We start from the raw sequence: 27,823 nt of genomic DNA on the forward strand, positions 1-27,823 counted from the left end.
TCCTGAAGGCATGTGTTTGTAGGCACGCTTGTACACACACACGCATGCACACACGCACAACCGCAGCCATCCACCTTCTCACAGGAGGGAGGGAGGCCGCCTGATCAACTGGAATGGATAAATTTTGGAGTCAGACCTGAGTACAAAGTATAGCATCACTGTTTACCAACTGTGTGGCCTTATGCCCCATCTGTCACTCCAAGCCTCAGTGTTTCAGAGATAATACATTTAAAACACACATCGTTCTTATTATGGCTGCTGGTATTATACTAAAATATTTTCTTTTGTTTTGAGATGGTCTCACTGTCACCCAGGCTGGAGGTAGTGGTGCATTCATGGCCCACTGCGGCCTTGACCTCCTGAGCTCAAGTGTTCCTCCCACCTCAGCCTCCTGATAGTTGGGGCTACAGGCACACACCACCATGCTAGGCTATATATTTTTTTTAGAAATGGGGTCTCACTATGTTGCTCAGGCTTGTCTCAGACTCCTGGCCCCAAGTGATCCTCCTGCCTCAGCTTACCAAAGCGTTGGGATGATTTTTAACCTTTTTTTTCTTTGAGATGGAGTTTCACTCTTGTTGCCCAGGCTGGAGTGCAATGGCGTGATCTCAGCTCACTGCAACCTCCGCCTTCCAGGTTCAAGCAACTCTCCTGCCTCAGCCTCCTGAGTAGCTGGGACTACAGGTGCCTGCCACCATGCCCGGCTAATTTTTGTATTTTTAGTAGAGATGGGGTTTCATCATGTTGGCCAGGCTGGTCTTGAACTCCTGACCTCAGGTGATCCGCCTGCCTTGGCCTCCCAAAGTGCTGGGATTATAGGTGTGAGCCACCGCGCCTGGCCGATTTTTAATCTTATGATGAGTAGTACTGTTGTTGTAGGAGATTGTGGTGGACTGTGAATCCCGACGATGGTTTCTTGAACTTTTCCCTCTTCGGGCCTTAACACTTCCAGGAAGATGAATGTTGAGAGACTGCTCCACGTTCTTCTTTTATGTTACCTAAACTGGTGGAGCTGAGAGCCAGACTGGCTTCTCCCTTCATTAGGTCAGCCTTGCAGGGAGCTCCTCGATACCTGGTAAGGAAACTTGTTTGATGTCAGGCAAGAACATAAGTGACTCTTGTATTCCTTTGTATTGGGGTAGAGGAGGAAAGGGAAGCGGGGAGGCTAGATCACACATTTAGTGTGTGTTTAATGTAAGGCTGTTACATGGTTTTCATTCTCATGCATATCCACAGATTGGGTATGGGAATTTGAAGCAGGCTGGGGTGCTGGGGGAAGCCATAGTCTATGGTGCAGACACACTTAGTAAGTAGAGCAAAACCAGAGACAGTGGTTTTCAGGGATACTTTATTGACATGAACAAGGAGTTTACTGAAAAACAGCACATACAGGCATTACGTTGTTGAGGGCTTAGGTGGTCAGGAACATTTCTAGAGTTTGGATTGTGTTCGATGGCGGTTCACAAGCCTGCAAGCACTCGGCCCTCAGCGGCCTCCCTCTCCATCGCACACACTGCTCAGCAGAGGCAGCTCTTGCCAAGCCGTGACACAGGGAGGAAGCACAGAGCATTGCTGGCTCTGAGGGTTAGCTGGCCTGGGACGGAGACCGAGTTTGATATATAAATCAGACTTGCTTGGAAGTGCTTATCTCCTGCGTCCTGCTGCAAACTCAACTAAGGGGGAGGAAGTGGGCTGAACTAATCATGAGCTGTCCACCAGCTGAGATTTTAGAGATTAAGTAGGGTTTGGATGATGCTGCTTTTCAGACCTATGACTGCATGGCACACTAAAGGTCTAGGCTAGCGCTTGACAGAGTGGGTGCAAAAAGATGTTAGTAGAATGAGTGGATGATCAGACTGGCAAGCACACCAAGCACTATTCAGATACATTTGCAGTGACTAGGTGAATTCACTGAATTAGGGATTTTTCATTTACAAAATGAGGTGAGAGGAAGGCTTCTTTTGTTTTTGTTTTTCATTTTTTTCTTTTTTCATTTTCAAGTTAAACTGGGAAAGGGGAAACTAAGATATATTCTGAAGTGTGTCTAGCTCTTGCTTCTCTTTCTTCCTGCAAAGATGCAGTGACACAGCCTTTTCCCTCAGATTTATGTGAGGAGGACTCACAGATTCTGAGATGGATAGAATTTCTTTTTCGATCCAATAATTTTGGGGAGAGAGGAGGGAGCTGCTGTCTCTTACTTCCCAGCACATTCCTGCTTTGAAAAGTAACTTTCCTAGTAATATTTCTAGCTGGACATCTAAGGAGAAACCTGCAACTCAGAAGGAAGTCTGGGTGTGTGGGTGTCTGGGAATGGAGAAACTAAAAGGTCATGCCGTTAAACAAGTGGTGAGAATAAAGGCTGGGGTAGGGACAGGCAGGGAGTGTTTGGGGTTGGGGCTCTGATTCAAGACTGAGGTGACAGTGAAGGTCAGCAGGGCAAGGTGCTCTCAGGGCCAACTGGATTGAGCAATCACATTCATGGCTGTGAAGTAGTAAGAATGGGAAAATCAGAGTGAGCCAAGCTTGGCCTTTAGTGAATTGTGTTTTTGAGGATCAGACATGGGAAATATCCAGCACCAAGACAACAGATGGGGTTTCTAAAGTGATATTAATAGCCCTTGAGAACTCTTCTAAGCCCTTTAATAAGCAACATCATGCCAGATAAAGCTTCCAGAGAAACAGACATCTAGTCTGGGTCTTTCGTAGGATTATGGGAAGAGACAGGGAGGTGGGTGGAGATTGGAAGTAGGCTGGTGATCACAGTACCTTATTGATTTACAGTCACGATCAAATCTCCCAGGAAGGAGTTTAATTGCAATTCAGGAGAAATAATGATGTACAAACCAACTAGAAAGAGAACCAAAATAGGACTGACTCTCAAAGCACATTGCTAGCATCCACCAAAAAGCAAAGTGGTAGAGAAGCAGTGAGTGGGATTAGGGGTGAGAGAAGATGGAGAACATTAGGACAGGCAAGATAGGCAATGGTTAGATGGAAGCTAAAAAATAAGAAAAGGAAGCAGTTATGGGCTAAGTGGAAAGAGAACTGAAAGAGAAGTCAGAAGACCTGGATTCTTGCTGTCTACCTACCAGCTAGGTTTCCTTATAATTTAGTAAAGCTACTTAACCTCAGAGACCCTCAGTTTTTTCTTTTGTAATATGACCTCACAGGACCAGTTATAGAGAAGAAATAAAATAGTTAAGTGAAAATACTTTGTAAACCGTATAGTTCTAATGAAAGTGTCAAGAATGAGAAGAATGGAGAAGTTAGAAAAAGGAAGAGTGGGGAAGATAACCTGTCAAGGATAAATAAGTGATAGGTACCATTCAGCTTCATTAAAAGCCACGCAAGCAGCATCTGAGTTGGGTTTTTTTGAAAAGAAGAGAAAAAGGCAATCATGCATACTGCCGGGTTCAACTTAGATACACGAGCTATTGGGCCACCGAGGAAAACGGTGTGGTAGTAAGCATCTTGCTACTACCGCAAGCTGTGGCATCCATGAGCTATGGGACTGGAAAAATTTCACACTGAGGCCAATTTTTCTAACTATAAAGTTAAAAAGGTCTATATTCTCTCCCTTATTTCAGAGGGATTGTGTGGAAAATTACCAATAAGAAGAGTCTTTAATTTATTGCAAATATTTTCTTCAACAAAATCAGACTCGTTAATGTGTTAACGGTCTGGTTTTGGGCCAGGCACAGTTGCTCAGGCCTGTAATCCCAGCACTTTGAGAGGCTGAGGCTGGCAGATTGCTTGAGCCCAGTAGTTCAAGATCAGCCTGGGCAACATGGCAAGACCCCTGTCTCTACATAAAATACAAAAATTAGCCAGGCATGGTGGTGCATGCCTGTAGTCCCAGTTACCTGGGGGCTGAGGTGGGAGGATTGCTTAAACCTGGGGCAGTTGAGGCTGCAGTGAGCTGAGATTGCACCACTGCACTCTAGCCTGGGAGACAGAGTGAGAAGCTGTCTCAAAAAAATAATAATAAATAAAAAAAAATTAAAAAGTCTGGTTTTAAGTACTTTCCTAGGGATGGAAGAATGAAAAAAATGAGCTTTTAAGGTAAAGCCCTAAACCAATGGAATATGGTCTTTCCCTAAAAAGGGAGGTCCCAGGTCTGAGGGACCTCTCTCTCACTGAATCCCAGTCACCTTCATCTTCTTACATTCCATAAAGCATCTTTCCCCTCTCTTGTCCCTGGGTGCTGAAGGATGTCACACTTGGACCTGTCACTTAATTAAAATGAAACACGAGATATTGACTAAAGTTTTTTCCAGTTTCTCTGCTCCCTCAAAATCTAGGGGAAAAAAATCTGAAAATTATGCATTCATAGGCGAAGTATTTGGAAAGCACCTACCCATCCCTCCCCTCTCACACCGCTCATTTACTTATGATCCATCTCAGACTAAACATTTTTCTTAGTTTAAATATCAGTCTCAGATGCACTCTCCTTTTGGAGGATATTTCAGAGTCACAGATCTTTACATAAAGGAAGTTCTTTAAGTCTACCTCATGTTCTTCTCTCTGCTTTTTTGGCCAATTTCTAGTCATCTGAATCTATCAGAGTTGACCTCAGCCCAGTCCGTGCTTGTGAAAGAAGTATTGCCATAGACAAGTTCAATGTCAGTCTTTTCAGAAACAAAGTTATCCACCGGGCGCAGTGCCTCACGCCTGTAATCTCAGCACTTTGGGAGGCTGAGGTGGGTGGGTCATTTGAGGTCAGGAGTTCAAGACTAGCCTGGCCAACATAGTCAAACCCCGTCTGTACTAAAAATACAAAATTTAGCCAGGTGTGGTGGTGCACGCCTGTAATCGCGGCTACTGGAGAGGCCGAGGCATGAGAATTGCTTGAACCCAAGAGGCAGAGGTTGCAGTGAGCCGAGATCACACCACTGCACTCTAGCCTAGGTGACAGAGTGAGACTCCATCTCAAACAAACAAAAAAAAACAAAAAACAAAACAAAAACATCCATCCCAGGAAGTGTAAACTGGGCAGCACCTAAGGCTTATTTCTGCTCCAGTTTATCCTCTTAAGCCTCTTATTCAGTTGAGCCCTGTATGAGTCTTAGTTGCCTCCTGTATGTAAAATGAGGAATAACACTGGTGCACAGAAATTTTGAGAGGAAGAACTCAGGAATTTCAGTCCTAATGCCCAGGTGGTGTGCCCACAGGGAGGGCACACATACATTATCGCAACAGGATCAGGAACGTGTCCAGAAACATGTTGCATGACTTTTTAAGAGCCACTTAAATTACCATTGGTCCTTCCCAAGTCTCCTGTCCGTGTCTTCTTGGAGGGAACCTTAGAGACCCATCAGGATCTAGCTCTGGAGTACTAAGCTCCAGAGCGCGTGTTAGTCCATGCTTCAGGATCTTTCTGTCACTGGAGAACCTAGACAAGCATGCTTCACTCTGATGCTGTAGCAAAGTGGGCCATGAACCTGACAAAACTGACTTCAGGGAATCCAAGTTCATGACACACTTTTGCTTTAACCCGAACTAATCACTCCTGCTTCCTTCTATTAAGACTTCCATTCTCTTGCAGTAATGGAGAATGAACCAGTTCCAGCCAGTTAAGGGCAGAGGGAGGTGCTAACTCCAGCACTTGTACAAAGTCATTTGGAGCACAGGGGAGAAATCCAGTTGGCTTTGGAGTGTCTTGTTGGAAAACTAGGAGAGGGTGAGGTTGAGTCTATGTAGAAATGTTGTCTTCTCAGTTCTGGCAGGGTCTTACGGTGCGTAGAGGTCTGATGGAGTTAGGGAGTCAGAGGTGAAAGCTCAGAGGCAGGTGGATGTATGGATGAATGAATGAACAGAACAATGGATGCATGAAGGGAAGCGATGGGGCCCTTGGGGCGCCCTCCTGATGCCATTGACATTGCTGAACATGGGATGTCCAGTCCCTCAGGTGTTCAGGCCACCTACCAAAGATAAAATAACTCACTGAGAATTTCCCACCCAGTCCAGCCCAGCCCAGCCCAAAAATTCTTTGACCAAAGAAGGGAGTTGGAGAATCCTGTGCCTCTGTTACCATGGGCAAGTTCAGATTGCCTCGACACTCAGGTCAAAGCAGTTCACCTTCCGAAGCGCTGACATCATTCAGAGCTTTGTGACTTAAAGAATTACCCTGAGGGCGGGGACCCCAGGCAGGGTAGACAGTGACCTAAGGGACCAAATTTAAAGTCACTTCAGTTGTGGGCAACAAAGTCACTTGTACAACCTGCCATCCACATCTGCCTTCCCCTCCCATGTTCCTGTAGGTCACCTCATGTCACACCGCTCCTGTTCTATTCCTCCACTGGTACCGCAGAGTTCTCCTTGTTCTCAGATGGGATGGCAAGGTAGTCAGACCTATAGAGGACACAGGGAAAGGGAATCAGAGCTTCAGTGCCCGGGGTGGGAACACAAGATGGGGAAGGAGCAGGGCACAGGAGCAAGGATCTACAGAACAGCTCTGCATTTCCTTCTGCTGTGTTTCTCAAGAGGAAAACAACCTTTTCTGCAGATTAAAATAATCATTTCCCCCATATATATATATGAACACCCACCAGGAGTGTATAGCTTCTCATTTATCCAGGTTGTCTTCAGCATTTAGTTAGATTAATATGTTGGCCAAGGCTCATGCCTCTAATCCCAGCACTTTGGGAGGCCAAGGCAGGAAAATTGCTTGAGCCCAGGAGTTCAAGACCAGCCTGGGCAACATGGTGAAACCCTGTCTCTACAAAAAATACAAAAAACTAGCCTGGCATGGTGGCACGTGCCTGTAGTCCCAGCTACTTGGGAGGCTGAGGTGGGAGGATCACCTGAGCCTGGGAGGTTGAGGCCATGATTGCACCACTGCATTCCAGCCTGGCAACAGTGAGACCATGTCTCAAAAATAAAATAAAATAAAATGTTGGTCAAAATGACAGCTGTGAAATTATATTTTATAGTTGTTTCACATGTTTACAGGCTATTTGGGTTTCTACTTCTGAAATTTGTTCGTCTGCTTTCCAGTTCTTCTGAGATCTTTGTCTTTTCCTCATTGATTTTCCTTTGATGGTTTCATGTTTTGACAATTTCTCCCAATCTCTTGTTTGTCTAGGAATTTTGCTTATGGAGTCTTCTAATGAACAGCTGATTCTTTACATATAATGTGATTAAAATTATTTTTCCTCTTGGATTTGTGCCTTTTGTATTTTATTTGGGAAATCCTCTCTATTGCAAGGTGATAAAGAGAGTCTCTTATATTCCCTTAATGGAATTTTCAAGTTTGACATTTTACTTTGTGTTTAAATCCCCTCATAATTTATTTTGGTTTAGTATGAGAGATGGGGAATCTAATTTTGTTTTGTGTTTTTCTTTGTTTCTATATAGATTAGAAATTTTCCCTGGACCACTTACTGGGCAGTTCATTCTTCCTTCAATCACTGTAATGTCATCTCTCTCACATATCAGGTTTTCCTACATGCATTAACCTGATTGGTGGCTTTTTGTTTTGTTTGTCCATTTCGTATGCCTATGCAGTATCACAAACTCTGTATTCTGATAGCTCTGTAAGAAACCTTCATCTGGCTGGGCGCAGTGGCTCACACCTGTAATCCTAGCACTTTGAGAGGCCAAGGCGGGTGCATCACGAAGTCAGGAGATTGAGACCATCCTGGCTAACATGGTGAAATCCCATCTCTACTAAAAAAATACAAAAAATTAGCCAGGCGTGGTGGCAGGTGCCTGTAGTCCCAGCTACTCGGGAGGCTGAGGCAGGAGAATGGCGTGAACCTGAGGCAGGAGAATGGCGTGAACCTGGGAGGCAGAGCTTGGAGTGAGCCGAGATCGCGCCACTGCACTCCAGCCTGGGCAACAGAGCGAGACTCTGTCTCAAAAAAAAAAAAAAGAAAGAAAACAAAGGAAACCTTCATCTCTGATAAGACAAATCCTACCAACCTCTTGCAAATTTATTGCTCTTTCTTTGAAATGGTTTAGACCGAGGTGGGCAAACTATGGCCTAAGAGCTAAGGATGGTTGTTTGCAAACAAATAGAAGAATAATACGTGACAGGGACCTATGGCGCCTGCAAAGCCTAAAACACTTATTATCTGGCTGTCCCTTGGTTAAGACTATTTTTGGCCACTTAGCCTTCCATGTGACTTAATATCAGCTTATTAAGTTCTTTGAGAAATCTAATGGGCATTTTGATTGGAATTTCATTGAATTTGAAGATCAATTTGGGAGAAAATTGTTTACAATTGTGAGGTTTTACTCTCCATCTAGTTACGTTTAAAGTCTTTCAGTAAAGGTTTGTAACTTTTTCTTTAAATGTCTTGTATATTTTTGTCAAATTTATCCCCGGAACTGGGGAGTACTTGTTGCTATTATAACTTTAAAAGCATTTTAATATTTTAAATATTTAAATTTGTTACTAAATTTGTTGCTGGAATATAGGTGATTTTTATACTTTGATTTCTATCAACAATTTTGTGGAATATTCTTCCTTGTCCTAATAGTATTTTTGTAGATTCTCTTAGGTATCCTATGTAAATAGTAGGTATAGATAATGATAATTTAGTTTCTTCCTTTCCAAGTCTTTTTCTTCCTTGTATTTACTTGGTCTTCACCTAGGATTTCCAATACAATATTGATAGAAACAGGGGGAGGCAGTCTCCTTGATATGTCCCTGATATTAGAGGCACTTGAGGTTTCAACACATAGATGATATTTGCTGTAGGCTCTCTTAGTAGCTGCCATTTATCACTTTAAAGATGCTTGGTGTTTAGGTGTAGATGTATTTTATTCATCCTGCTTAGGGCGTATTATGCTTCTTGAATCTGAAGAGTCATCCCTCCCTCAGCCGTTCTGTCTCTGAACACTGTCTCTCCTCCATTCTCTGTTCTATTCTGTTTTTTTTTTTGAGATGGAGTCTCGCTCTGTCGCCGAGGCTGGAGTGCAGTGCCGTGATCTTGGCTCACTGCAAGCTCCGCCTCCCAGGTTCACGCCATTCTCCTGCCTCAGCCTCCTGAGTAGCTGGGACTACAGGCACCCGCCACCATGCCCGGCTAATTTTTTGTATTTTTAGTAGAGACAGGGTTTCACCATGTTAACCACGATGGTCTCGATCTCCTGACCTCATCATCTGCCTGCCTCGACCTCCCAAAGTGCTGGGATTACAGACGAGAGCCACCGCGCCCGGCCAAAATGATGCTTTCTTTATCAAACATTTCTAACTGGTAATAGTCTAGACTTTTTAGGGTTTGCCTCAGCAACGTTGCTAGAAATCTGTGGGTTTTTTCTATCTTTCCTTTCCCCAGACAACCAGCCAGCATGATCTCTTAAGACTCTTTGTTCTTACAGACCCCACCGTTTCTCAAATGTGCTCACCCTCAAGTGACTAGAGTCTCTGAGCAAATGGCTAAGGTACAGGCTGGACTTTAGAGGATTAGAGTCCCCACTCTGGACATCTAAGCACTGCCAGGCTCGAGGGGAAATAACATGTTGCTTGGAGCACCTTTGCTAGCAAAGGGCAGTGCCCAGATGGCCTGAGGAGCTCCATGGTATAAAGCAAACAGTTCAATGAGATAGAAAGTGCATGGACATTAGCACTAGAGAGACCTGTGTTCAAATCTCAGCCTTTCCTCTTACTATCTGTGTGCCTTGGTAAGCTGCTATGAGTCGGCTTGGCATTTACAGAACGGTTATCATAATGTTACTTTTTTGTTGTGTTTTTGGGTTTTTATTGTTGTTGTTTTTGAAATGGAGTCTCGCTCTGTCACCCAAGCTGGAGTGCAGTGGCACGATCTCAGCTCACTGCAACCTCCGCCTCCCAGGTTCAAGGGATTCTCCTGCCTCAGCCTCCTGAGTAGCTGGGATTACAGGTATGTGCCACCATGCCCAGCTAATTTTTTATACTTTTAGTAGAGACGGGATTTCACCATGTTGGTCAGACTGGTCTTGAACTCCTGACCTCAGGTGATCCTCCCGCCTCAGCCTCCCAAAGTGCTGAGATTACAGGCATGACAGCCATCATGCCCAGCCATAACAATATTACTTTAACGGGCTGTGGTAGCAGCTGATGATCTTTGCCTTAGTGGTTAAGTGTGCTGGCCAAGAATCAACAGGCCTGAATTCAAACATCGCTTTGTCTCCTAAGTGATGTTTGAATTAAGCAAATGTTTAATTTTTCATAATGAATTAAGAGTTTGCCTTAAGCAAACTCTCCAAAATTCAGTGTTCTCATCTGTAAAATGGGTATAATAATGGTGCCTATCTCTTAAGTAGTGATCATGAAGAGGGTGGAGGATGAATGTAAACTGCTTAGCACCTCACCTGTGAGAGCAAGCATTCTGAAGGTGCTAGCTTTCATTATTACTTTGGCATCTCTGGACTTACGCGTTTTCTTGGGCTGCCTCTTCGGCTTTTGAGACCTTTCTGTAGCAATATATCATCTCGATGAGCAGCCACAAGGTGAGGAAGACCAGAAGGATGTACATCATGATTTCTGAGACCACAGAGGTGAAGTCCTCTCCAGCTGAAAGAAAGAGAATGAGGTTCAGAATATGCAAGTCCAGCAAACCTAGGGCTGTCATTGGAGCCATATTTTTAAGTACAGCTTAAATAAAGACTGAGTAAAGAAACTCAAGAAGATGTCAAAGGTATTCCAAATCCTGACTCTCCCGCCCATTGGCTTTCTCACTGACTGTCATCAGCTGCTCAGGAGCCAGGGAAGAGGGAGTGGGATGCCTGGAAGAAGTAGCCGAGCAGTGGAAGGAATCCTGGCCTCAAAGTGAGATATCTAGAGCTGGCTGTCCATTTTGCTATTTACAGGTGTGTAAACAACCATTTCCCTTACTTGAGACTCAGTTTCTTAATTTGTAGGTTGAGGATAATAACACCAGTCAGGGGTTTGTGAATATTACATTATCTAATGTATTTCAGAACATCTTGTGAGATTAAAAGTCTACACAGATGTAAGGAACATGCCTTATTTCAGCTGGCTCTGTCTTTTGAGCTGCCGGTGGTGGAGGGTGGTATTCCTGGGGAGAGAGCGTTGGAAAACTCATTCAGGGCCAACAAAGACAGCCTCCATGAGATATGCGCATGTTCTCTACAAGTCTGGGTTAGAAACACGACCTTCCACGTCATCCAAAACCAAACATAAATATTGGAGGATTTAGTGTATCAACCGCATTGTCCCCAGGGCTGTACTTTTGAAACACAGTTAGGATCCTGCCATTTCCCTGCTGAAAACTCTTCAATGCTCCACACTCCCCTTAGGATGAAGCCCCAACTCTGTTCACGTGACATGCAAGGGCCTTCACAATCCAGGCTTTCTCACCTCATTTCCATTTGGTTGGCCAGAAAAACTTCTGCTACACACTGTGGTATGTTAGAATCTGTGAACTTTTCTTCCTCTTCCCTCTTCCTGAATTGTGTCTTTCACCCACGGCTAGTTCTGTGCTAATATCCTCTCCCGCTTTGCAGTCTTGCAGTAGTTCTAGATTCCTGTGAGGTCCCCTCCTTTGTGAAACCATCCCCAACTTCTCATGCGGAGCTATTCACAACCTTCTCCGTGCACTTTTCTTTTCTCTTTTTTTTTTTGAGATGGAGCTTTGCTCTTGTCACCCAGGTGGCAGTGCAATGGCATGATCTCGGCTCACTGCAATCTCCGCCTCCCAGGTTCAAGCGATTCTCCTGCCTCAGTCTCCCAAGTAGCTGACATTACAGGCGCCCACCACCATGCCCAGCTAATTGTTTATACTTTTAGTAGAGATGGAGTTTCACCATGTTGGCCAGGCTTCTCTCAAACTCCTGACCTCAGGTGATCCTCCTGCCTTGGCCTCCCAACGTGCTGGGATTACAGGCGTGAGCCACCGCGTCTGGCCTCCATGCACTTTTCTCATCCATCTGTTATAAGAGTTGTATTGTGCTTATCTTTCTTTTCTGTGGACTGTGTGCTTATTGAGAACATATTTATTTCTGGATTATCTGCCTGCTGTATAAATCTTAGAATATTTAAAGTGCTCAATAAGTACTTATTGAATGAGTGAAAATAAATATTATCTTATTTGTTTCATGATCAACAAAAAGAACCATTAAAACATACTACATGGCAGATATCCTGATATATCTACTCCTTGCTAGTGGGAGAAATGTTGTAGCTGCCTCTCCCCTTGCCAGCTCTCAACAGCAAGTCAGATTTGTGATCTGCAGTTATCCATTGGATCTAAGTCATCCCCAAGTCCTTGGTTGTTAAGAGCACAGCACAGCCTGCCATAACTTTCAGCCCAGAGAGCAGTCCGAAGTCTCCAGGATCACCCAGGTTTCCAACTGGAGCTAGAGGTCATAGATGCAGCGTGAGGCACATGAGAATGCCGTACAGCTCAAACATCTCACCGCCTTGCTACCACCTCATGCATTATTTATGATTTGTTTGGCTTAAAGCATGCTCTCTCTTTCAAAATGCAGTAGCCCACAAATGGCAATACAGGAAGCTGTCCTCAGTATTTTTAGTTACCTCTAGGTGAAGAGGCCTCAGGTTTCTGCCTTAGGACCAGGAGGTGGCAGCCAAAGCCAGAATAAACCCAACTTGAACAAAGAGAACCAGGGAGACCTTGTGGGACCACAGGAATGGAGGAGATGTGGGGTTGATGGGCAGGTGTCATGGTGGGGTGGGTGCATAGCTCTGAGCAAGATGAGGGCAGGGAGTATCTGATGTCACAGAGGCAAAAAAGAAAAAGTGGCAGGGGGTTGGGGTGGTGGGGGTGGGAAAAGAAACAGTGGAAAGCAAGCCCGCCAGCTAGGCAAACAATCTGGATTTTCGCTCTGCTTCCAGTGCTAATTTGCTGCACGTCCCTGAGCAAGCCCCTTGCTCTTGCAGAGAACTCTGTTCTCCCAGCCACAAAATGAGGGGCACCAGAGCTACACCCTCCAATCACCTGGGGAGTCATCAGCTTGCATATGACCTCACTCACCCCTGCCGATCTCACACCTGCAAGGGTGCTACAGAGGTGTCTACATTTGGAGGAAGCCAATGTGGGCGATTCTGATGTCTGCCCTTTATCCAGAGGCCCTGGATTAAATAAATGATATCCACGCTTCCTTCACACCCGACCATCCACGAGGCTCGGTGGCTCTGATAATAAACTTGTTTTTCCTTCTGTTTTTACCCAAGGCTTGCTCTCGTGCCTGGCAGACGAACTAGCTCAGCCTTGCCACACTTCCCACCAGCTATGCACGAGGGTGTCTGGAGGCAAAAGCCTGAGAGAGCAGAGGTGGAGACAGCTGAGCACTGTGCTAGGGTCTGGCAGGCACCAACCAAAAGTTCCAGATGGTGACCAGGAGAGGGCGCCAGGGCCCCACCCCCGAGAGGAAAGGCGTGTAACAAACGGGGGATAAAGGAACTTCAGAACAGGGGAGTACCTCAGAGAGCCCCCCGCCAACCCCTTCATTTCACACCAGAGGAGGGGGGCTCAGAGCAGGGAAGTGACTCATCAGGTCTGGATTCAGGAGCCCTGACAGTCCCTCTGCACTTTCAGAATTGACCTACCTTCCATTTTAGTCATATCGTCTGATCCGTTATGTCTCTTTCTCCTTTGTTCATTCACTCTGAGGACTGAATCTCCGCTTCATTATTTTTATCACAACGACATGATAAAAAATGAATAAACCTGTGGCCTGGAGGTTGGGATTCCTGGATCCTTTTTTCTAGGAAGATCCCTGTCTTTAACTTGATCTTTTCTTTCATGCCCCACACTTTGGCCTGCTCACTAGCAGTGATAATACTGGAGATAGACTGAGAAAGGCTGGAACTCCCCCCTCAGGATGCAGGACTCCGGTTGCAACAGAAACACCTGAGTTAGGCTGCTGAAAGGCCTTCCCACTCACGAACACGGAACTAGCTGTAGGAGTCCAAAGATTTTAAACAAGACTAGAGAGCTATCAACCTGTCCCCTTCTCCCAGCAGGGAATGAATTTATGTAATAAGAGATGCCACAGATGGGGAAGAGGTTGCACGTGTGGTTACTGTGAAGAAAGACAAAAGAAAAAAAGATTGTCAAACTTTGGTTTAGAGAGAGGTTCTCAAGGTGTGGTCCTAGCAGCAGCACTGCCCGCCAGGCAGTGTGTCACGCAATGCAAACTCTCAGGCTCCACCGACAAAAGCAGAAAGGCTGGCTTCCACAAAGCCCTGCAGGAGATTTTGAGGTTTGCTAAAGTTTGAGAACCCCTGGCTTAGAGGCATGTATTGCTTACAGGCAGAAGGAGAGATAACTTCCAGGTAACCTCATGAGATTTCTCTGAGCCCACTGAGTCAGGGATTCAACATAGGCCAAAGAAGAAGGCCTAGCTGAATCAGTAGCTTTAGGCCTCATGGAGGCTAGCCTCTTTCTCTAAGGGACCGGGAAGAGCTCATTCTATCATCTCCAAGCCTTTCTGCTTGAGGAAAGGCACAGAAAGACAAGCTGCTTAGGGAGTTTACAGGAAGCTGGCCACCAGAAGAAGATGGGTCAATGGTGACATTTTTAGATGTCACCATTCCAAATACATGGGTTTTTGCACTCTTTAAGGGCCTCACTCATGTGGAAAACTGCTGTCCTACCCTTCCCTGTCCACAGAGAGCAGGACGCCCTAGAGACCCTGTGCCTCAGCCTCACCCTCCTCGGTGACTCTTAGGGGGATCAGCCGCGTCGTCTTCACAAAGGGCCGATGCGCCTCAAACTCAAACTCCCGGGACACATTGCAGGTGTAGAGGCCAGAGTCGTTCAGAGTGACGTTGAGCACAGTGATGGACACGTCCTGCAGGTCCTTGCTGCCATTCCACTGCAGGCGCCCCTGAAAGGGGCTCTCCACCTCCTGGTGGCCATTCCGATACTCATAAATCTGCAGATAGAGGAGCAGAAGAGGGTAGGGCCAGGAAAGGAGATGGCAGTGGGGGGAAGCCGAGTTAGGGACAGGGCAGAGAAAAGGAGCAGAATTGTGTGTGGACAGGGAAGAGAGAGGACAATGTCACCAGGAGACCCAGAATGTGGGGGTGGGATGAAGAGGCACAGAGGAGGGTAGGGAAGGGAGCAAAGACAGGGAAGGACAGGCAGAGGCAGCAGGCATCAGGGCATGTGGACGTGGTGAGAACAGAGGCAGCCACAGGCGTGTAGGAAGAAGCTTGGCAGAAGAAAAGGGGTGGAAAGAGGGAGAACAAAGGCAGGCGGGAGAAGAGTATGGGAGCCCAGGAGACGGACATTGAGAGAAAGACAGGATTGTAAAAAGATAGAGAGAACAAGAGAGTAAGATGTGTCCCAGAGCCGCTGGCAAGAGAACAACGTAGAGACAGCAAGACAGGCAGATTCATTAGTAATGAAGACATGTGAAAGCCCTGGCTTTAAAACTGGACTCTCTGTGCTGGTACTCATCAGGGGCTGTGGGACAGTCTGGGCCAGGCCACAGGAAGGGGGCCCAGGATGCTGAAGCATGGCAGATGAGCAGAGAGCCATCACCAGAGAGGCACACGTCACATCTTTTGCTTTGGACTGAATTTTAACTGAAATCTCATCTTTTAAATTTCTTTCCTCAACACTTCCACCCTCTGACATAACAGCCAAACTCATTTCTGACTCTAGCTTCTATGTGCCATTCTCTCTCTACAGCTGTGCTGGCTATTCTAGTCTCCACTAGCCACATGTAGCTACTTAAATTCAATTTCTTAGAAGTTAAATAAAATGTAAAATTCAGTTCCTCAATGGCACTGGCCACATTTCAATTATTCATAGCCACATGTGGCTGGTGGCCACTGTATCGCACAGCACAGATAGAGAAGGTTTCCACCATCACAAACATTTCTATGAGACAGCCTTGCTGTGGATTTCCATGGATGTTTTGCTGTTGTCGTTTTATTTTTCTTTTTCTTCTTCTTCTGATCCACCTTCTCCTCACTTTGGGCAGGCCTGGAAGCAATGTGGGCAGCTATCACTGGTACATGACCAGGCCTGAAGGCCCTGGGGGCCTTTGCATCTGGCCAAGACCTCCAGCCTCCTGCAGCTGGGGGCTAGCCTCAGTTGCAGCTTCATTGATGTGTCACCGTCACACCTGAGCCAGGCTCTGGGAAGTCTCCGCTGGTCCCAGTCTTAGCACCAGACGGTTGCAAATCTGCATCAGAATGGCACATAGAAGCTAGAGTTAGAAATGAGTTCGGCTTTAGGATGGTGAGAAAGAAGAGCAAGCTAAACCCAGTTTCACCCTTCCATTGTCTCTGTTACAAATCTTTGTGGAGGAGAAACTTGCCCCCAGGAAGGCAAAGCAGTGCCGTAAAAAGGGCCCTGTATCTGCTGTTAGACCACCTGGCTCAAGTCGAAGCTGTCTTAGTTATTAACTTAACTTCTTTGAGCCTCAGTTTCCTCATTTCTGTGTCTATCTTTTCTCTAGCAAACATTTAACAGTGCTTACTATATTCCAGAAACTATTTTTAATGCATTAAAAATTATAGCTCGTGAGTCCTGGTAACAGCCCTATAATTTGGCTATGCTTTATATCCCCACTTTAAAAATGAGGAAACCGAGGCACAGAAAGGATGACCAACATGTCCAAGGACACAGAGGTAATAAGTGTGAAGTCAAGAATCAAACCCAGGTGACCTGGCTCCACAGTCAGTGAAGGAGTAAATAATGGTCATCTCCAAGGTGGTATTCAAAATATACGACAGCCGACCAGGCACGGTGGCTCACACCTGGAATCCCAGCACTTTGGGAGGCCGAGGTGGGTGGATCACCTGAGGTCAGGAGTTTGAGACCAGCCTGGCCAACATGGCAAAACTCTGTCTCTACTAAAAATACCAAAATTAGCTGGGCATGGTGGTGCGTGCCTGTAGTCCCAGCTACTGGGGAGGCTGAGGTGGGAGAATCGCTTGAATCTGGGAGGTGGAGGTTGCAGTAAGCGAGATCACACCACTGCACTCCAGCTGGGTGACAGAGGGAGACCCCGTTGTGAGAGAGAGAGAGAGAGAGACAGAGAATATATATATATATATGTATATACACACACACACATACATATATATATATATATATATATATATATACACACACTCACATATACAACCACTTTGCCACTGGCACCAACCAACCAGAACTGACATTGGCTATGGTGCAGGAGCAGAATCTGGAAGACTCCCAGCTCTGCCAGAAGCGAATCTCTTAGTTTCCAAATCATGGATAAGTCTGGGGGTTCAGCCACTTAGGAGACTCAGCACAGCAAGTATCCACGAGAGAACTATCTGAAATAATTTACTCACTGATGTGGCTGTGCTGGGTGTCCTGGGTGAATATCACCCTTGGATCACTCTTTGTCATCCCTGTCATTCCTATTTCAATGGGACTGCAGGAGTTAAAGGAGCTAACCTTTGTTATTTCACATAATGATGCTTTGTGTTATTCCAATTTCTTTATGAATTTAATGCATATAATAGGATGGCACAGAAGATTAGATGAAAACACCTGCAAAATGCGTGGTAGGGCGCCTATCACATAGTAGGCTTTAAATATAGCTTATCTCTTTCCTCTGCTTCCTCCAGTCTATAATCAAGGGTGCTTGCAGCTGGCCCAGTGCCCTTTCTCTCACAGAAGCTGGGGCTTCACTAAGGCTGTCAGTTATCTGCTGAGGCGCTGTCAGTGTTTGGAAGAGAAAGAGCCAGTGTTTGCTAGCTTGGCATCCCCCGGACTGTCAGGAGCCAGGCTGGGAACAGCAGAGGCCAGCAGAAGAAAGGCCAGAGTCAGCAGTCTAACATACAAGGAAATCTTTACCGCCCTCAGGCCTGTAGAACCATTCCACCACTGTGGTGGCCTCCACCTCCTCTCTCTTCATGCAGGAGATGCAGCGCAGCTTCATGGGGTTGCCCTGCACGGCCTCCGTCTCCGAGGGCACTTCCACACACACAGGGAAGCAGACACTGACTGCAGAGAGGACAGATGGACAGGGAAGGAACAGCAGGTGGTGGGGGAGGGGCACAGGAGAGAAACATTGGAGAAGAAGGAGGGAGGGAAGAGAGACAGAGAAGGAAGAGTCATGAGGCCAACCTGAAAAAAGCCACGTGCACATGTCTACACCTTCACCCTTGCTCCCTGAATGTACAGGCTCAGAACGTGTACACATTGGAGGAGACCTGGATAATCTAGACATTGACTGAAATCCTTCCCCTGGAAGCAGTGGAGATGCAGCACAGTACATTATACTTGAGCCCTGCCCTCTAAGTCTTATAGCCCAAATGGGAGACAGGACATCTACCTACCCAGCAACCATCCATCCCCCTTCATTCCACTACCATTCATTAAAATCCACTCTCTGCCAGGTCTGATGCTAGACTAGAGATGCAAAGATGAATAAAACACTAACCATGCCCTAAATGCATTTATAATCCAATAGGGAACACATATTCCTAACTAGGATTAAACCAGACCACAGCAAGTAACACACTCATGATATATTCTGTTCGTAGAAGACAGGCAGTTAGTTACTCCCAGTTGGCCTGGGGAGAAAGGAAGAAAAGGATGGTGAAACATGAGGCTAGAAAGGTAGGCAGGACCCATGCTGCGAAGACCTCTGTGTGTCCCTTCCAGTGTGAGGTGTCAAATGTTTTAAAGCCATGGAGAGATGTAATTATATCTGTGTTGTGTGAAAACTGTAGGTAATTCTGACACATGGTGGAGGTTGGAGCAGCAGTGAAGAAAATGGCGAGCGGACCACTAGGCTGGAGCAATGGTCTATGCAGAGGAGTATAGCAAGGCAAGTTAAAATCTGGAGCGGGGTCAGATTGTGGGACACCTTGCATGCCACACAGAGGTCTAGACTTAGTGTTTCTGCCCTCTAGAAACTTGAAGTCTGTTTTTTAAAAGGAGGCAAGTATATCTATCAGCTTGATAATTCAGAATAACTTGAGTGGGACAAGGCTGCCAGCAAAACATGTGCAAATGTGAGCTGCATTAACAGATGTACAGTATGCAGGAGGAAGGAGGCGTAGTTTCTCGGCACTGTTTTTGGAACAAATCTGGACTATTATGATCAGTTCAGGATGTCACATTTTAAAAAAGGAAGTTGTTCAAAGAGTGCATGCCCAGAGGTGAGGGAGATAGTGAAGGATCTGGAGATAAAGTCTGGTGAGGAAAAAATGGGAGAATTCGAGTTGCTTAGCTTGGACACAGAACATATCTGTCTTCAGATATTTGAAGGCTGGCAGATGGAAGAGAAATTTGATTCTGCCCAACCCTAAAAGTTATAAGAAAAAAATAAGTTTAATGCAATAAAGAAAGAATTTTCTGATTTTGGAGCTGTTCACAAATGCAAATAACTAAATGGTAAGAGAGTGTACACAGCATTGTTTGGGATATTTGAAAGTAAGATGAGGCCAGGTGCTGTGGCTCACACCTGCAATCCCAGCACTTTGGGAGGCTAAGGTTAGAGGATTGCTTGATGTTAGGGGTCTGAGACAAGCCTGGGCAACATAGTGAGACCCCGGAGTCTACAAAAATAAAATAAAATAAAAATTAGCCAAACATGGTAACACACAACTGTAGTCCCAGCCACTCAGGAGGTAAGAGGATTGCTTGAGCCCAGGAGTTTGAGGCTGCAATGAGCTATGATGGCACCACTGCACTCCAGACTGGTTGACAGAGTAAGACCCTATCTCTTGAAAAAAAACAACAACATGATGGTCACCGCAGATTCTTATATTAGGACTTTGAAGATCCCTTCTGATGCTACTTTTTCATGAATTAATAATAAAAACAGAACCCCCAGAAAAAAAGAAATAATACACACTACATTTCAAAACTAGTCCACTGTTAATGGTCAGCCTGTTCCTCTCCTGGCAGAGCGTTCTTTCCTAAAAGCAGAGGAAGGTTTTATTTAGAGCTTAATAAGACACTGCCATAAATTAATTTTGAGTCCAAAAACTGTGTTTGATTGACTTAGAAGGCAATGTATTTATTTTAAAACATGGAGTTTAAAAACTAGTGGCACTAGAATTAACTTAAAGTTTTAAACATCAAGGTAAAATAAATTTAATTGGGTTTTCAACTCTCCAGCAAGCTGGGCGAGTTTTATCTGACAGTCTTCAAGAGGACCTATTGCTTCTGCAGATGGTGAGCCACGTTAACGGAGAGAGGACTCACATCTAGGGAGAACTGATCAGAAACATCTTCAGCATATGATGAGTTTGAAGTATTGATTATAGATCTGATTAAACAAAAAGGAAATGTGGTTTGTGCAAAAGTTTGTGAGTGGGCAGAGGGGTAGAGGGTATGCAGCAGGAACTCCGTGTAGTATGGAACCTCAAGGCACATTCATATTTAATGAGAGCTGGCAAAGATAAATTCATTCATTTCATGTTGACAAACTCAGAAGTGGACTAAGAAGTCTCAAGGAATGCACAGTTACAATTATAGAGGCAGGGTGAAGATAGAATCTGGCAACTGAAGAGTTGGGTTTGATGTACTATGTAATCTCTCTGAGACTCAGTTTATTCATTGACATCATGCTGAAAATTACATCTGTCTAGTAGGTTTGTCATGAGAATTTTATGGATTAATTTACATGAATGTGCTTTGTACAAATGTCATTATTCATGTTATTCTATCTTTTGTTTATTTCCCAAATATACTGAGTGCCTTCTGGGCGCCAGGCATTATTCTAAGCACGAAGAATACACCAGAGAACAAAAGAGAAGAATCCCTGTTTTATGGAGCTTACATTCCAGTGGAGGGAGAGGGAAAACAGCAACATTAAATAGTAAAAAGTGCTGTGAGAAAAAATAAAACAGTACAGGAGAGAGTGTGTGCACAGGGTCATTGGAGGATGGCCTTTCTGAGAAGGTATCATTGAGCAGGCGCTGAAGAAATGAGGATACAAGCTATACACATATCTGTGTGAAGGCATGTCAAACACAGGAAATTGCAACTCAAGGGCTCAAGGGGCCCAAAGGAGTGTGTTTGTCATGCTCAACAGACAGCAAACAGTCCAATGTGGAAATTACAGCAAACAACGTGAGACTAGAAGGGGATGAAGTAGTAGGAGGGATGGGGAAGGCCAGATCACAGCAGGTCTCATTAGCCATGTTAGAACCTTGGCATTTGCTTAGAGTAACATGGGAGCAGCAGAAGGTTCTGAGAGGAAGAACGATGGGATCTAATTTGTACAAGATCATACGATCTGATGCTGTGTTGGGAATAAACTGATGAAGTGAAAGGGACAAGGGTGGAATCAAAACAGTTAATAGGTCTGGTACAGGGTTCGGATTGGAAGACGATTTTGTTTGGGTGAAGATGACAGTAGAAGCTGGTGGAGTTTGAAAGAAATGAAATGCAAGAAAATGATTTGCTGGATTAACATCTTTGAAAAGGTGAGAGGTGATGTGCTCTAGTGAACAAGTAGATGGGATGGCAGAGATAGAAGCATAGTTAGTTCATTTATAGTTAATGGAGGGAAGGCAGTCAGGATGGCAAATGGGGTATGGCAGAAAGTGGGGTAGCCCCTCTCTTTTCTTGGTTGCCCCTTAGGCAACAATAATCCAAGGTATCATCATAGAGCAAGTCCCACTGCTTCCCTTCTGGTCAAAATCTAGTTTCAGGGCGTGAGAACTCTGCTCACATGATCCTGAAGAGTACATTGAAAAATGGCCACAAAGTTCCCCCACCTCTGTTTGCTTGCCTTTTGCAGTATGACTTGCTGCTCCTTACTTCAAGAGATAACGTCTGTTTCTCCATCCTTTGAGTCTTCAGCACACCACTGTCTGTCTTTCTTTCTTTCTCCTTTCTTTCTTTTTGTTTCTTTCTTTCTTTTCTTTCTTTCTTCTTTCTTTCTTTTTTTTTTCTTTCTTTCTTTCTTTCCTTTTTTTTCTCTCTCTCTCTGTCTCTGTCTCTCTCTCTTTCTTTTTTTTTTAGATGGAGTTTCACTCTTGTCACCCAGGCTGGAGTACAATGGCATGATCTCAGCTTACTGCAACCTTCGCCTCCTGGGTTCAAGCGATTCTCCTGCCTCAGCCTCCTGAGTAGCTTGGATTACAGGCATCTGCCATCATGCCCGGCTAATTTTTGTATTTTTAGTAAAGACAGGGTTTCACTATGTTGGCCAGGCTAGTCTCAAACTTCTGACCTCAGGTGATCTACCCACCTTGACCTCCCAAAGTGCTGGGATTACAGACATGAGCCACAGCACCCAGTCCACCACTGCCCTTCTTTCTATGAAACCCTCTACGTATTCAAAGAAGGCTGTAAATATGGTAGGCGCTCAAACTACATTGCTGACTAAAAGTAACAAACTCTTGGAATAATGTTGACCAAATCATTTGACCTTTGTTCTTCTCTTCAATTCCAATAATAATAATGAAGAAATTTATGAGAAGGAAAAACATGATGTATTAATAATGATCATATTTCACTAAGGAGTAGTAGCATCCATCTATCATGAGGAAGATAATAAAGAATTATGAACCAACTTCTCTGATACCCTCAAATCTTTCTCTTCTTTGGACAATGCCCAATTTTTCCTCCTGAGATTGCTCTAGAATGCTTTCCTTTGCACTGAGATAATGAAAAATTTGATTAGAATATAAACAATTTCCAAAAAGGGGTAATAAATGAAGTTATTTTTAGATGCTGACACCCTGATGTGACTTGGTCTGTCAATTTAGCTGGTCACTTAGGGCCTTGAATAGGATGCACGAAAGATCACCAGGGGAAGAGAGGAAAACACACAGGGCAACTAGAAGGGCAGGCCTGGAGAAGAAGGGCAGAGAAGGTACTAGGTGCTAGTGAGTGAGGCCCTAGGACAGGTGATGGTGTTGGGGAGAGATGGGACGGTAGCTCAGAAGAGAAATGGGAGGACAGGTGCCCTCCTGGCGATTGTACATAGTAGCACATGTGTCCATGAGAGGTGCTAGAAGGAGCACTAGAAGACTGAAATCAGAAAACAAGGGTTCTCTAGCAAGTCCTTTCCCTTCGCCGAGCTCATTTTCTCATCTCTAAACTGGAAATAACACTCTTTCCCCTGACTACCTCAGGGATAGACATGAGGACCAAAACAAGCAATGTATTGAAAATTACATTGTAAACTGTGATGCACAGGCAAATATAGGGTTTTATTTATTTATTTTGTTTAAAGGCTGGGCATGGTGACTCATGCCTATAATCCTAGCATTATGGGAGGCTGAAGCAGGAGGATTACTTGAGCCCAGGAGTTAGAGACCAGCCTGGGCAATATGGCGAGACATCGTCTGTATTAATTTTTTTTTAATCTCTTTAAAAAATAAAAATTATTACATGCTTTAACAAAGGAAATAAGGAAACTTTTTTTCATGCATCCAGAAAGTAAATGGAAAGACTCTTTCCCTTCATATTGTACATCATATTAAAAAATCAACTTTGGAAGGGGGAACGCATCTAACCCAGCATTATTGTTCAATATTGGAATTGCATGCAAATCAAATGAAATTGTATCTGTGAAGGGCGGCTGTTTTTCTTTCTTTTTTTTTTTTTTTTTTTTTTTTACGGAGTCTCGCCCTGTTGCCCAGGCTGGAGTGAAGTGCAGTGGCACGATCTTGGCTCACTGCAACCTCCACCTCCCATGTTCAAGCAATCCTCCTGCCTCAGTCCCCCTAGTAGCTGGGATTATAGGCATGCACCACCATGCCTGACTAATTTTTGTATTTTTAGCAGAGATGGGGTTTCGCCGTGTTGACCAGGCTGGTCTTGAACTCCTGACCTCAGGTGATCCACCCGCCTCGGCCTCCCAAATTGTTGGGATTACAGGCGTGAGCCACTGCGCCTGGCGAAGGGAAGCTGTTTTTCTTACAGTTAACAACCAAGTGTCCTGAACCACTTCTCTTTCCCTTCCACAGCTTTTCAGTTTGGTGAGACAACACTCAGTTTGCAAAGAAACTGAGAATGGGCAAAGATGGGCATACTGTGTACACTTCTTCCAAAGTTTTTTGGGGTCGGGGAGGGGATGGGCACTCTGTCAATTCTAGCAATATTTTTCAAAGATTTCTCTACCATTCATCTGTGGAGCTGAAAAGGATGTTAGATATCACCCATGCCAACTTCCAAACATTACACAGAAGGAACCAGATAGCACTTTAAGGTTGTTATATAGTAAGCTAGTGGCAAAGCTGAGACTCCAATGCAGGTTGCACAAGTTCTAGTTAAAAGATTCTTGGATGATAGCATGTTCTCTCCCTCCACTGGAATTCAGGCAGGGATCTCAAAATCTTAGATTAGAGTTTAGGAAGAAAGTCTCTGCAGAGTCTCACTCCAACCCTTACCTACAACTTCAGCTTTACCGACACTCTTTTTATCTGGCCAGGCTAATATCTTCTAAGCCTCGTGTCCCCAGCCTTAGCCTCCCCTGAGAAAATTTCAGCCTTAATCTTCAAGGCAGGTGAGATCATTGGCAACGTATTATGGCTGCTCCATCTCCAGGTCTGGTCTACTCTACTGGGGATGGCTGGTGATGAGTCCGCCCTTGGGGCTGACATTACCTCCCTCCTCAACCTTCCTAGTCCATCTCATCAGGCATTTTGACAGGAAGCTTGGCTCTGCCTCTGGTCACATGCAAAATCCAGATAATGCTGGCAGCTAGAGTTAGTCCTAGAGGCTTGAAAAAGTAATACTAAAGCAAAGAGGCAGCTCCCATCAGCATGTCTGCCACCGTATAGGCAGGATGAGTTTCATGCCAACCATGGGAACATAAGCTCACATGCCTCGTTTCAGGGAGGCAGGTGGGTACAATTGTGTCCAATTACCCTGTGTATTGATTTTAGCATGGAGAAAGGTAGCTAAGATCATGTAAAGCAATCTGTCTGCTGAAGAGAACCTATATTTTATCTGAGGATCTAATCATAGACACCAAGGCAGAGATGCCCAGAACTACCACTCCCACCCCTGCCATACACATACTACTACACTCACCCATGCATTCAGATGTCTATGCCAACATGCTCACACACATGCTAGTGCACACATCCAGACACTGAAATATATTTACATACAGTAAAACATTGTCTCAATCACACAATCAGACATTATCACATAGATCAACTCCCTTTACACACATTCAGGCACTCCAAGACTGTCTCTGACACTCTCATCAGCCTTTACTGTTCCAAGTGTAAGATTCCCTTATTTGGAGGGGGAAGGTCACCTCAGTTTCTCACAGCTGACAAGCAAGAATCTATTCACCTTTGAAGGCAAAAACCCAGCTCTCCTCCCCAAACACCAAAGCATCTTAGCTCCACAGGTTCATGCAACAAACAAACAAACAAACAAAAAAAAGAAGAAAAAGAAAGATGCATTTCACAGTTGCCTATTTATTTAATATATAGTAGTAAATGGCTGAAGCCTGTTTTCTTCCCATTCCTTGTTAAAATTAAGAAGATGATGAGCAACTAAAGTATTTTCACTCTCAAAATTCATGCATCCAGCTTTTATGGGTTTTTTTTTTAATATACAGAAACGAATTTGAAGACCCAGTAAGCTTTCCAGGAGTATGGACTCCTTGATGAGAAATAAAATAAAACACAGGAGGTTTTTGTTCGTGAACGTGACTGCATTTCCTTTCAGCAAAGGGAAAGGGAAAAAATACTTTGGAATGATCAGGAAACTGGAGGAAGGGCGGAAGAACCACCAAAGGAGGTTGGAGAATAGCGGGGAAGGGCGGTGGGGAGGCGCCTTTCCCATCTCAAAATCCCAGCTCTCATGGAATCCCTTCCATCTCCATGTCTGGCAGATATGCACAGAGGCAAGCCAGCCAGAGCTCTTTTCTGTCACCAACGACATCAATGTGTTATTATTGTTAGCATTATTACTGTTACCTGCATCCGGCATGGCGAGGTGCTGGTACTTACCCCAGTAGATAAGCACGAGAGAAGCCAGGGGAAACAATCTATTGAAGGCAGGCATCTTCTGGGGCTGGCGGCTTCCAAGGCTACACAGAGAGATTCCCTCGGTCAAGGACTGCGCCCTCTCAGATTCTTTCGAGGAAACCCTTTGGGACGAACTGCCCCCAGGGGGCGACTTTCTGACCGAAGGAAGGGCCGAGCACTGGTGCCTGGGGAGGCCCTGGGAGCTTTTGGAGCCGGGCGGGGGCTTTGGGCCCTAAGCGACCCCACTGGACCTCCCCAATTCGAGGGAGCTGATCAGCCGCTCCGCGCCCGCTCTCGCCGGCGCTCAGCACCACGGACAGTCGCCTCCCCGCCCACCCCGGAACTCCAGCTTCCACTCGCGCCCCTGCCTCGCTCGTTTGCGCCCAGGGTAAGCTCAGCTCGGAAGGGAGTCGCACTGCTGGCCTAGCAGCCAGGCTGTCGAAGGGTCCAGGTTGATTCACCTCTCGCCTCCCCAGGATCGGTTGCGCTCCGACTGGAATCCTCCCAGCCCCGCGGCTCCTGCTTCGTGCGCCCTAACTGCTTCTCCAGCTGGGCGTGTCCCCACTCCCGAAGCCGCCGGGGCCGCCCGTCTGGGCTACAGAATGCGTTCCACGTCGGTCCCGTCCACGCCCGCCCTCGGCTCCCTGGGGAGGTGCAGCGGGGCCGGGAAGGAAGCGGCAGCTCCCGTTCGGCCGGCGATGTCAGAGGTTGGGGGGTGGGTGTAGAGGGGGAGCCCCTTCCCGGGAGCTCGCCCCCGGATGGTGCGGGGCCCCGACCCTGGGTGGCGGGTGATCAGCAACCCTTCTCTAGGCCCCCAGGCCGTGTGTGCTGTCAGCCCTGACATGCGCAGGCGGCTCTCCGCCCCCACCACCGCCCCAGACCCTCCCCCTAGTGCACACTCCCCACCCCCTGATGGGCGTGCCCCTCCCAGGGCCCAGCGCCGCGCCGAGCGGGGGCGGAGCCGGGAGCGGCGCAGACACTTCCAGCCCGGAGATCTTTGCTCTCGCGCTCGCTGGTCTCTCCAGGTCTCCCTCTCGCGCCTCCGCACCTCCCCCGAGCTCGGGCGCACCGCCGCCCTCGGCTCACGCCCTCCAGGCAAACCCACTCAGCTGCCGCACGGACTTGCCGGGTGTAGCTCCGGGAAGAGGAGGGCCAGAGCTCTTTCAGGCAATGATGTCATCTGCAAGGCGCGCCGTACGCGGTTCCTGGCTTCGCCTCCCAGACCCCATGCCTTCCAGTTCTCTCTGTCTATCTTTTGTCTAGCCTTGATTAATTGGCCCCGGACACAGCAAACTCAGCAAGATAATCCCTGTTTAGGGCAATGGGGTAGGGATGAGGCGCACCTGTTCCTGTCTTCACTTCATCACTCAGTGAGGTGATCCAAATGTCAGCGCAAGGGGAGGGGAGCCCAAGAGGACTCCTCTTCCCTTCCCCATGTTCTTTGCAGTTCTCCCTTTTCCTTTAATTACTCCTTTTTAATAAAGCAGATAGATTGTGTTTGGCGTCTTCCAACTATTAGCCACTCCCTAGTCCTAGCAGCTGTTTGAGTGCCCCCGCGCCATCTCTGGAAGGGAAACCTGAAACTTTGCATTCAACTATAAACTCAAATTGACATAACAGATTAGGAATGCCTGGAACTGAAGTAAAAGAGTAATCCAAGAGCCCTCCTTCAGCCTCCTTTTTCTCCTCTTCTGCTCTTTCCAAAAGGGGAAGCTTAACGCTGATATTCCAAAATGGAATAGCAGAGCAACAGCTGACGGTGAGTGGACCAGAAGCAGGAAATGCTCCCTCCTGACATCTCACAGAGCGACAGAATGTCCCCAGTCGGATCTTCCTGGGCAGGGAGCCACCAGGCCATAAACTCTGTGCTGTTTGGAGGACTAGGCCTTGAAGCATACATACTGTGTTAAATTTGGATGGGAAGTTAAAGTTGACCTAATTCAACTGCTTTTCCAA

At 45.9% G+C, this 27,823-nt stretch overlaps 1 protein-coding gene across 1 annotated transcript; it reads right to left on the bottom strand.

The window, feature by feature from the left end:
* Positions 1-1,330: 1,330 nt before the first annotated feature.
* On the bottom strand, positions 1,331-27,018 carry SCN3B (sodium voltage-gated channel beta subunit 3). Its single transcript, XM_004052311.5, has 7 exons — positions 26,329-27,018; positions 25,850-25,929; positions 17,746-17,909; positions 14,625-14,850; positions 10,363-10,501; positions 6,266-6,351; positions 1,331-5,921 (listed from the first exon to the last, which is right to left on the bottom strand). The coding sequence occupies exons 2-6, from the start codon at positions 25,902-25,904 to the stop codon at positions 6,288-6,290; spliced, it is 648 nt and encodes a 215-aa protein (XP_004052359.1). The 5' UTR covers positions 25,905-25,929; positions 26,329-27,018; the 3' UTR covers positions 1,331-5,921; positions 6,266-6,287.
* Between the last annotated feature and the right edge of the window lie 805 nt (positions 27,019-27,823).

This window comes from Gorilla gorilla, chromosome 9 (genome assembly GCF_029281585.2).
Source record: "Gorilla gorilla gorilla isolate KB3781 chromosome 9, NHGRI_mGorGor1-v2.1_pri, whole genome shotgun sequence".
NCBI lineage: Eukaryota > Metazoa > Chordata > Mammalia > Primates > Hominidae > Gorilla > Gorilla gorilla.

Bases quoted from the DNA above. Each gene is read 5' to 3' on its own strand.
- SCN3B (XM_004052311.5), bottom strand. From the start codon at position 25,904: ATGCCTGCCTTCAATAGATTGTTTCCCCTGGCTTCTCTCGTGCTTATC. The intron at 17,910-25,849 runs GTAAGTACCAGC...TCCTCTCTGCAG, and splicing joins TCTCGTGCTTATCTACTGGG to TCAGTGTCTGCTTCCCTGTG. The intron at 10,502-14,624 runs GTGAGGCTGAGG...TCTTTCTTTCAG, and splicing joins CCTAAGAGTCACCGAGGAGG to CTGGAGAGGACTTCACCTCT.